At 41.9% G+C, this 11984-nt stretch overlaps 1 protein-coding gene across 1 annotated transcript; it reads right to left on the reverse strand.

Annotated features, from left to right (window-relative positions):
* Window positions 1–3551: 3551 nt before the first annotated feature.
* LOC138880694 (uncharacterized) lies at window positions 3552–4635 on the reverse strand. The gene is made up of 4 exons (XM_070160870.1): window positions 4330–4635; window positions 4112–4291; window positions 3896–3994; window positions 3552–3797 (listed from the first exon to the last, which is right to left on the reverse strand). Exons 1-4 carry the CDS (start codon window positions 4633–4635, stop codon window positions 3552–3554), a joined length of 831 nt encoding a protein of 276 aa, XP_070016971.1.
* Between the last annotated feature and the right edge of the window lie 7349 nt (window positions 4636–11984).

The following is an 11984-nucleotide window of genomic DNA, read 5'->3' on the forward strand; positions in this document are numbered from 1 at the left end:
CCAATAAGTCTAAAAATGAATTTCAAAAGCAAACAAGAAGAAAACTAACAAAAATCTACTAAATATTACTACACAATGACTAAAAATCATACAACTATACAAAATACAAAAAGAAAAAATAGGGGTAGGTGAGTTGCATACTTTGATGGAGGAAGGGGAGAGAGGAATGGAGATGGAGGAGTAGTGTGAGTGAAGAAGAAGAATGAGAAGAGAGGGATTTTTTTGGGGGATTTAGGGTTTAGAGAGAATGAGAAATAGGGGTGTGGGGCGGGTGTTTGTGTTGTTTTATTAGGAGGGGTTTAAAAAAAACATACCTGGTGTCCACCGCGGTCGACATCGGTCCTACCGCGGCCGCGGTGGGTGAAATAAAGCGAGGCAGAACGTTAACGTCTCACTGCGGTCCCACCGCGGTCGCGGTGGGTTGGACGATGCGAGGCAGAGTGTTTGCCTCTCATCGTGGTCCTGCCGCAGTTCTACCACGGTCGCGGAGCTACCCATTTTTTTTAAGGAAGTTACATAATAAAACACTAACAATAACGTTCTTGGGTTGCCTCCCACGCAACGCCTGATTTAATGTTGCGCCACGACGCAGACAAGCGTATTTAAGGCTCGCTCGCCCTCTGAGGTTCCGTCAGGTGGATCTCTGACACTTCCTTTGATTCTTTCGTGCCTATGTATGGCTTCAATCTCTGTCCATTGACTCTAAATGTGTGAGAGTCTTTCTCTGAGGCAATTCAGTGATTCTCGTTGTGCCCGCAGCCTCAATGTCTAGGTTCAGCTGTTTCAGTACCCACCAAGCTTTATGTTCAAGTTCCACTGGCAAGTGGCAAGCCTTCCCGAACACCAACATATATGGTGACATACCAATTGGTGTTTTAAAAGCAGTTCTGTAAGCCCAGAGTGCATCATCTAGCTTTTTTGCCCAATCAGTTCTTATGGCGTTTACAGTCTTGGTCAATACACTCTTTTTTCTCTATTAGACACTTCCACCTGTCCACTAGTCTGCGAGTGATAAGGGGTATCCACCTTGTGGCGTATATCATACTTTGCTAGCAACTTTTCGAAGGCTCGATTACAGAAGTGGGTGCCTCCGTCACTGATAATTGCTCTCGGGGCCCCAAAACAGGTGAATATGTTCTTCTTCAAAAATCCCACCACAACTCTTGCATAATTAGTGGGCAATGCTGCAGTTTCTACCTATTTGGACATGTAATCCACAGCAACAAGTATGTACTTATTGCCAAAGGAGCTGACGAAGGGTCCCATGAAGTCAATCCCCCAGACATCAAACACTTCCACCTCTTGAATCGGGTTCATGGGCATCTCATGGCGACGGGAAATGCTCCCGGTTCGTTGACATTCATTGCAGCCCTTCACCCATTGGTGCGCATATTTAAACACTGTTGGCCAAAAGAACTCGGCCTCTAGCACTTTCGCAGCTGTCCTGACTCCTCCAAAATGCCCTCCATACGATGATGCATGACATGCCTGCAAAACAGAAGATTGTTCTATCTCGGGGATGCACCTCCGGATCATATTGTCAACACATATTCGAAACAGGTAAGGTTCATCCCAATAATACATGCGGCAGTCACGATAAAACTTTTTCTTTTGTACAGAGGAAAGGTCATAGGGAACTATACCGCTTGAAGGTAATTTGTAAAGTCTGCATACCATGGCACTTCCTCAAGGATTGTAGCGAGCAACTGCTCATCTGGAAAGATTTCTAGAATATCCTCAACCTCAACTGAGTTTTCAGCTCCCTCAAGTCGTGATAGATGATCATCGACTTGGTTTTTTGTGCCCTTACAGTCATGGATTTCTAGGTCGAACTCTTGTAGTAATAGTACTCAACGAATCAGGTGCGATTTAGACTCCTTCTTCTCAATCAAGTACCTGAGAGCTGTATGATCAATATATACAATGACCTTAGAGCCAATCAAGTATGATCTGAATTTGTCGAAAGTAAACACCACAACCAACATCTCCTTCTCAGTCATAGTGTAATTTAACTGGGCTCCACTCAGCGTTCGATTGTCATAGTAGATTAGATGCATTAGCTTGTCTTTCCGCTGTCCCAACACTGCTTGCATTGCGTAGTCACTGTCATCACACATGAGTTCGAATGGTTGCTCCCAGTCGGGGGCAACAATGATGGGTGTTGTGACTAGCCTCTTTTTCAACTCCTCGAATGCTACCCTGTAATCATCAGAAAACAAGAAAGGGTGATCTTTTTCTAACAACTTACAGAGAGGGTTGGCAATTTTTGAGAAGTCTCTTATGAATCTCCGGTAGAAACCGGCATGCCCGAGAAAGCTCCTGATTGCCTAGACTGAAATTGGAGGTGGCAGCTTTGCTATCACATCAACTTTAGTGCGATCCACCTCAATTCCTTTACTTGACACCCCGTGCCCCAAGACTATGCCCTTTTGTATCATGAAATGACACTTTTTCCAATTAAGAACCATGTTAGTCTCGATACACCGTTTCAGCACACGAGTCAGATTCATAAGGCACTCATCGAATGAGTTCCCCACCACAGAAAAATCATCCATGAATACCTCCATTATGTCCTCTACCATGTCAGAGAATATGGCCATCATAATCGTTTGGAATGTGGCAGGTGCATTGCATAGGCCAAAGGGCATCCTCTGAAAAGCATAAATGCCATATAGGTAAGTGAAAGAAGTCTTCTCTCTGTCCTCTGGTGCAGTGGAGATTTGATTGTACCCTGAGCACCCATCCAGAAAACAGAAGTGTGACCTCTCTGCCAATCTTTCTAACATCTAATCAATGAAGGAAAGTGGGAAGTGGTCTTTCCGGGTGGATAGATTTAACTTTCTGTAGTCCATGCAGATTCTCCAGCCCGTGATGGTTCTTGTTGAAATCAGTTCATTGTTATCATTTTTGATCACCATTATGCCACCCTGCTTAGGCATACATTGCACTAGGTTAACCCAGCTGATGTCAGATATTGGGAAAATGATTCCCGCATCTAACCATTTTATCACTTCTTACTTCTCCACTTCTTTCATGTTTTGGTTCAGCCTTTTTTAATGTTCCCTGGAAGGTTTGTGTCCCTCTTCCAGTAGAATTTTATGCATACAGCAGGCGGGGCTGATCCCCTTAATGTCTGTCATGGTCCAGCCAATGACAGTCTTACACTCCTTGAGTACCTGCAAGAGTTGTTGTGCTTGCACATCTAACAAACTAGATGAGATAATAACAGGTAATGTGGAGTTAGGTCCAAGGAACTCATACCTGAGATGGGCGGGCAGTGGCTTCAATTCCAGCTTTGGTGGTTCTTCTATGGACGACTTGGATGTAGGAGTTTCTCTATTTTCTAAGTACGAGGGCTCAAATTCAAGAGTTCTATCCCAGAACCCTCTGCCCTCTAACACCAATATCCATTCTGCCAGTTCTTCTCCATTCACCTCATCTAAATTCATCAGACATGCAGCAATAGGATCCTCAATAGTCAACATCTCATCATCAGTTTCTATGATTACATCCACGACATCAATAAGAGAGAAATTGGTGAATTCACTTCGTCACCTCATAGATTTCTGCACATTGAATGTTCTCTCTTCGTCGTTCAATCTCATCTTGAGCTCCCCAGTCTCACAATCAATGAGAGCTCTCCCAGTGGCCAGGAACGACCTTCCCAAAATTATGGGAATTTCTTCATCCACCTTGCAGTCTAAGATCACAAAATCTGCAGGGAACATAAATTTCCCCACCTGAATCGACACATCATCCAAGATACCTGAGGGTCTTTTTACAGTCCTGTCAGCCAGCTGCAACAACATAAAGGTGGGTCTAGCTCTTCCAATCTCCAGCCTCTTATAAATCGCCATGGCATAGGATTTATTCTAGCCCCTAGATCACAAAGTGCCTTAGCAAAAGCAAAATTACCAATGGTGCAGGGAATTGTGAAATTCCCCAGATCAGACAGTTTCTCAGCAATTGGTCTAGTCACCACCGCACTGTAGGTCTGAGTAAGAGTCACTGTGGCCAAGTCTTAGAAATCAAATTTATGGGACATCAAGTCCTTCATCATTTTTGCATACCTAGGCATCTCTTTCAAAGCATCTATCAATGGAATATTTACCTGGATTTGTTTCAGCATCTCCAAATATTTCTTGTATTGCTCCTCTTTTTGGTACTTGTCCAGCCTCTGAGGGAATGGTGCGGGAGGTCTCTTCTTCCAAATGATTTGGGATTGCTTTTTATCAGCTGCCACCTCAACTCCTTGTTCTTGGGATGTCTCAGCTTCTTTCTCAGTCTCAATCTGAATGTTATGTTCTTCTGGACAGGCTAGACTGTCACCTCTGTCAGTTTCGTTGGCTCATCTAGCTCAATGGGCACTGGTATGCATGTCTCATCTTGTCTGCTTTCTTGAGCCCTCTTTTTCTCCACGTCTAAATCTCTGCCATTCCGTAGACTCACTGCCATCAACTGCTTCGGGACTTGATCTTTTGGGTTTATTTGAGTGTCTGCAGGTAATGTCCCATGAGGACGATTGTTTAGAGACATCGAAATTTGGCCCATCTGCACTTCAATATTCTTGATAGCTGAATCATGTGCATCTACTCTTTCACCAATTTTTGCATTAGACCCAATAATCTGCTGCATCATTGCCTCAAGTCTAGCAAACCCATCTTCCTGTCGTCCACCATGCTGCTGCTGAGGAGGGTGATACCCCTACTACTGATTTTGATTGTTATATCCTTGTGGCCTTGGGTAGGGTGCGATATTGTTAGGAGGTATCATACCTCCCATGTTCCCATTGTTGAACTGTGGCTGGACTGGCGTGTACGACTGATTTTGCAGGCGCCAATTCTGACCACCCTGTCTTTGGCCTCCATAATTAGACACATAGTTTATGTCTTCAGGGTAGTGATTGTGATCATGTTCCATATTCCACTGATTACCAATTGACTGACTAATGCAAGATGTGCACAAGACCCGATTGGTAGTATCTACAATGTGTACCTGCTGCTTTTGCCCTGACTCTTCCACCTTTTTGGTGAGTATACTCATTTGTGTAAATAAGATGGCCATATTTTTAGCCATAGAGTTGGATCGATCTAAGGGCACAGAGTGAACCACTGGAGTGATAGGTGCATTCCTGGTTGTCCATCCTGAATTTTTTGCCATCTTGTCAAGCAGACACCGACCTTCTCTCCATGTTTTGCTCAAAAATGCTCCACCAGCTGAAGCATCAATAATGTTCTTCACGCTATCTGACAATCCTATGTAAAATCGTTGCCCCAACATCAGATCTTGAATACCATGGTGCAGACATATAACCAACATCCCTTTAAATCGTTCCCATGTTTCATGCAATGTCTCCATTGGTCTCTGTTTAAAACTCAAGATTTTATCAATTTGTTGAGCAGTCTTGTTGGGTGGGTGGAACTTGTTCAGGAATTACTTCACTAACTCCTCCCAAGTTGTTATGGAATTTATGGGGAGTAAGTTTATCCAGGTCTGGGCAGCTCCTGTCACTGAGAATGGAAACCATAACAGCTTGATTACTTCCGGAGTTACGTTGGATTGCCTTTGGGTTTTGTAGATTGATAGGAAATTCTTCAAGTGCTGTTGAGGATCTTCGACTTGTGAACCCAAAAATAGTCCCTTGTTTTGCAACAAGTGCAGCATGTTATTCGTCATTTGGAATGATTATGGGTTGTGCCCAGTCATAGAGAGCAGCCTCTGGCACAAGAGGTGCCACTGGCGCTATTGGTATAACTGGGTCTTCTTTGTGATCTCCCATGTCTATTTCAAATTGTTCAGTTGTTTGTTGTTGTTTGTTTTTCCGGTTGGCCCGATTCAAAGCCTTGAAAACTCTCTCGGGATCTGATAATGCTTCAAATACTTCACCAGTTCTTGATGAGTTTCTAGGCATGCACCTGTACAACCGAGTCAACAAACGTTAAACTTTCAATGTAAAGATTGGGTATAGAGAAAACTGACTACACTAAGAATTTTTGTACTTCTTTCAATTGTAATTGATAAAACCTTTAACTCCCCAACAATGACGCAAGGATTTGATCACGCCCAACTATGCCTTACAAAAAGGACACGCGGCCGTTGCAAATATAATCTGATTATTTAGCCTAGAGTCGAACCCACAAGGAATTAACCTATCAATTACTCTCGTTAGACTTACTAAATTCCACGGAATCAACTTCCTAAATGTTTGAATAATAATGGAGGATATTTCTACTATCTACAAATGAATGTAAATAAGCAACTGAAAACTAACTATGATTGAGTTGTAAACAATAAAAATAAGGTTCTAAGGTTATGATTTCCCCTATTGATGGAATCCCTTCCGGTTATGTTTCACATAGATTCACCTAATAATCATCTCTATCAATCATGAGCACTCTTATTACCATAAATCTCTCCCGAGTAATCACGATAATTTACTAAACGCACTCTCCCGAGTTACGCTAGCTGGCTTTATTTATTACAACTCACTTTAGATTACACCCAAGACTTCGTTATCCTAATCCTGTCTTTAAACCCTCACTTATTGATCCCTCATATACTTTGAGAGTGGTGTTGTTCAACAATTACCTAAATATACACTCTCTCTCGAGTTCTGCACACTAAATATGCAGTGCTAATTGAGGATCCTGTCAATTAACTACAACATGCACGAAGTTGAACAAATAGAGATTTAAACTGGGTAAATTATATTAACATAACAAGAATTTCACCCTTCAATAGGTTCCATCAAACCTCTTGACTAGCAAATTAGCTACTCATGACAAAACAAGATAAAACTACTAAATTATTCATAATGGATAATTGCGAAAAAATAAAAGGAGATAGAAAAACTCTGATGTTTGGTTGATCTTCTCATACTTGTTCTTGCCTTCAAAGTAGTCTAAAAACAAGATTAAACCTGTCTTGGGCGATCTTCTAAAGTTTATAAGGGTTTGGAACAAATTTTCCCCGATTTACACTTTGGTCCCCAAACTTTCTGGCACGTGAACAGTTCACCGCGGTCGCGGTAAGACCGCGGCTCAATCATGGTGAACGTTGAACATTCTGCCTCGAACACTTGGTCTGTCGCGGTTCCACCGCGGTCGCGGTGGAATTCACTCAGTCTTTTTTTTTGCTTCTTTGTGCTCTTGTACTTCTTGATTGGGCATTTTCTTCACATTATTGCCTCTAAAACACTCTGTAGTGCTTCTTCACTTAGAATATTCCCTGCAAAGCAAAAGAACACCATTTAAAGCATTTTGTTATCAATTTACCTATAAAACAACAATAAAGCATGGTAATATTAAGGTGTAAATATCATCTATATAGCCTAATATCAACACCCCACACTTAAATCATTGCTAGTCCTCTAGAAATCCACCACACTCTATCAAAGTTCCTTCCCTAATCACTTCCCTCAATGACTCACACCTTGAACAATTTACCAAAGTTGTACCTAGTAGTGAACAACCTTTGCCTCAAAAGTCGAATCTCTCGTACCATGCAACATTTGCACTTACTCAAACTGCTCTATACAAGAGTCAAGACTTACCTTTCCTTTGTGAATCACATGCCCTCTCATCACACAAGAGAGTAGTTCCACACATGAGCACTCTTATTACCGTAAATCTCTCCCGAGTAATCACGATAATTTACTAAACGCACTCTCCCGAGTTACGCTAGCTGACTTTATTTATTACAGCTCACTTTAGATTACACCCAAGGCTTAGTTATCCCTAATCCCGCCTTTAAACACTAAGTTATTGATCCCTCATATACTTTGGGAGTGGTGTTGTTAAACAATTACCTAAATATGCACTCTCTCCCGAGTTATGCACACTAAATAGGCACAGCTAATTGAGGATCCTGTTAATTAACTACAACATGCACGAAGTTGAACAAATAAGAGATTTAAACTGGGTAAATTATATTAACATAACAAGAATTTCATCCTTCAATAGGTTCCATCAAACCCTTAGGCTAGGAAATTAGCTACACATGACAAAACAAGATAAAACTACTAAATTATTCATAATGGGTAATTGCAAGAAAATAAAAGGAGATAGAAAAACTCTGATGTTTGGTTGATCTTTTCATACTTGTTCTTGCCTTCAACGTAGTCTAAAAACAAGATTAAACCTGTCTTGGGCGATCTTCTAAAGTTTATAAGGGTTTGGAACAAATTTTCCCCGATTTACACTTTGGTCCCCAAACTTTATGGCACGTGAACAGTTCACCGCGGTCGTGGCAAGACCGCGGCTCAACCGCGGTGAACGTTGAACATTCTGCCTCGAACACTTGGTCTGCCGCGGATCTACCACGATCGCGGCGGAATTCACTCAGTCCTTTTTTTTGCTTCTTTGTGCTCAGGTACTTCTTTTTGGTCGTTTTCTTCACATTATTTCCTCCAAAACACTCCGTAATGCTTCCTCACTTAGAATATTCCCTGCGAAGCAAAAGAACATCATTTAGATCATTTTGTTGTCAATTTACATATAAAACAATAATAAAGCATGGTAATATTAAGGTGTAAATATCATCTATATAGCCTAATATCAACACCCCACACTTAAATGATTGCTAGTCCTCTAGCAATCTACCACACTCTATCAAAGTTCCTTCCCTAAGCTCTTCTCTCAATGACTCATACCTTGAACAATTTACCAAAGTTGCACCTAGTAGTGAACAAACTTTGCCTCAAAAGTTGAATCTCTCGTACCATGCAACATTTGCACTTACTCAAACTACTATATACAAGAGTCAAGACTTACCTTTCCTTTTGAATCACATGCTCTCACGTCACACAAGAGAGTAGTTCCACATATAATGATATTTAGACCAATTAGGTACTTAGATAGACAAAATTCGTTCACTCTCAAAAAGAACATTCACATGCCACAAAGATGCACCATAGGCTTGCCCATAGTGTAATACTCTACTCATCGAGCCTATCCAGTCTAAGATCAATTAGGACTTCATTTGGTTGTAATGTAGGCTAAGAGATGGGTATGATATATTTGGATATAGTGACTAGCCTCCCTAAGCACTTTTAATACACAACACCATAACATTCCATATCATTCTTATATCAACCATACATTCCCCACAATTCATTTATAACAACCCATTCCTTTAGGTGCAATTGTAACAAACCACCACTTATCGATTACTACATTTACTCTTTTTTTCCTGTGGTTCTTATTCTTTTAATCTTCAAAACTCTGCATCTTTTCTCTACTTCAATGGTTCCACTCAAAAACTACACCACCACCCTACACTTTTGCTTTTGCATAATTTCAATACCATTCAAGTGCTTATGGGAGGTAAAATGGTTCAAACAGAAGGCTATTCAAACAATTGGGTAAGGTTCACAATGTGGTTGCCAAAGAAACAGGTTTATAGGCTCAACGTGGTTAACTAAGATGTAGTACATTCAAGTGGGTTTACATTATCTATATCTAGCTTAACAAAGAAATGCCTATATAACTTCTAAGACTGAATGAAGCTACTATTTCGCTTTGCAAACACACATGGTAAGTCTAGGCATCAAATGTAAAGCATAGAATACAGTATAGCTCACACACACATGGCACATGACTCACTCTAGATTGATTTATCAAGACATTCTCTTTTGAGTGTTCAAGTTAGCTACAAACATACAACTTTTAAGGCATTTTAGCAAGAATCAACCGTTGAAACTAGGCATTACACTCTAGTGTCGATTGTGTTCATGTGTACCAACGCCAAGGGATTCTTTTACTATTTCCGCTCTTAGCCCACCGATGCTAACTAAAACAAAAAAAAACAAAATAAACAAAAACTACCTACACCCGGTTCAAGCTAAACCCTTGGAAAAGAACCGTGACCCAAAGAAAACCAAGGGGGAGTCGGGAACCCCATTGAAAGAGATCTGACGTCGGGACCAGTCACTTACCTATTTTAACTTACCTAATGAGACTATTACTCAAAACACCAAAAATAATTAAAGCAAAATACGAAAAGAAATCAAACAACCAAATTGTTACAAATATATACATACATTGAAGTATCCCCCACCTCACACTTAAAATGTAGACATGTCCTCATGGCATAAAAAATTAAAGAACACTGAGGTAAAGGAACTTCCCTGAAAGATCACTCCTGATCGGAGACGGTGTCTGAGTTCACATTGCAAGCACGACCCAGATCTCCCAGCCAGCCTAAGAATTTCTTCTCCGACTTCACCTGCCGGTCAGACACCGTGTCTACGCGGGCACCCAAATCAGTGACTGAGGTATGCAACCCAGCCATCTCCTGCACCAAAGCTATCATGCGGGTACTTCGGCGGGGCTGTGATGGGCCTACCTCGTCAACTTTCGGAGGTGGCGGGACCTCAACATCATCATCATCAGATTCATCAATATTCACCACCGGCTCTATCCCAATTCTGATTTTTCTTGCAAGGAACGGGGTTTTCAGTGGCAATTTCCTATTCACCCTAAGGTCTTCAGGGACTCTAGCAAGACGGCACAACCTGGTGACTAGAGAAGGGAAGTAGAAGCCTTTGAGTAACTCAGGTGATCTAATGAGCATCTCGTCATGGAGGAGCCGGGCCACATCAAAATCCCTATGGGCCATGAAATAGTAGATCGCTGCCGCTCGTGGTAGATTGACATCGGTCGTATTGCTGGAGGGCTACAACCGACTATTGATAATTGTTATCCAACACTTATCCTCCCAATTGAGAGATTGGGAGTTAAGTGTGATCCTATGCTTTATCCATATGTAGTCTCTGTCTGACACACAGATAGTTTCAAGAAGAGTTGCCCATAAGGCACTTGATCGGCTAAAGGTATGATAAGCATTAGCTTCTCCCCTGAACACTGGCAGCCGATACACCCTGCGGATGGCCTCGATGGATGCATTTACCCGGGTATTACGCATAGTAACAACCCCATTCTCATGCTCCGGGCAGTTAGCATAGAACTCCCTGAACATATGAACATTGGCCTCCTCCGGTACCTCGAAGAAGATGTCCAGCTGACACCTCCTCAACTCATTGAAGATATTCGGGCATTCCACCTCCAAGGCTTGTCGGTCAATATGCACCTCATGTAGCAATTTCTTAGCTGCCTTGCATTGTACCTATCCTCCGCCGGTTTGGAGACAAACCTGGTATTGTCAACCATTGGGACAATTAGCCCTTATAACTCCATTGGGACAATTTTCCAAACACGTTGTGGGCAAGACTATTTCTTCATACACATAGCCCATATGGATACATCAACGCTTCCCCCAAATCACAAATTCGACTACACCCTTACACCCCACAACAATTAGTGCAATCACCCACAAACCTCCACCTTACCACCACATTATACACACAACCCCTTCACCAATAAGTCTAAAAACGAATTTCAAAAGCAAACAAGAAGAAAACTAACAAAAATCTACTAAATATTACTACACAATGACTTAAAATCATACAACTATACAAAATACAAAAAGAAAAAATAGGGGTAGGTGAGTTGCATACTTTGATGGAGGAAGGAGAGAGAGGAATGAAGATGGGGGAGTAGTGTGAGTGAAGAAGAAGAATGAGAAGAGAGGGATTTTTTTGGGGGATTTAGGGTTTAGAGAGAAAGAGAGAATGAGAAATAGGGGTGTGGGGCGGGTGTTTGTGTTGTTTTATTAGGGGGGGTTTAAAAAAAACATACCTGGTGTCTACCGCGGTCGACAGCGGTCCTACCGCAGCCGCGGTGGGTGAAATAAAGCGAGGCAGAACGTTAACGTCTCACCACAATCCCATTGCGGTCGGGGTGGGTTGGACGATGCGAGGCAGAGTGTTTGCCTCTCATCGCGGTCCTGCCGCGGTTCTACCGCGGTCGCGGAGCTACCCATTTTTTATAAGGAAGTTACATAAGAAAACACTAACAACAACGTTCGTGGGTTGCCTCCCATGCAGTGCCTGATTTAATATTGCGGCACGACGCAGACAAGCGCAT

This window comes from Nicotiana sylvestris, chromosome 11 (assembly GCF_000393655.2).
Source record: "Nicotiana sylvestris chromosome 11, ASM39365v2, whole genome shotgun sequence".
Lineage (NCBI taxonomy): Eukaryota > Viridiplantae > Streptophyta > Magnoliopsida > Solanales > Solanaceae > Nicotiana > Nicotiana sylvestris.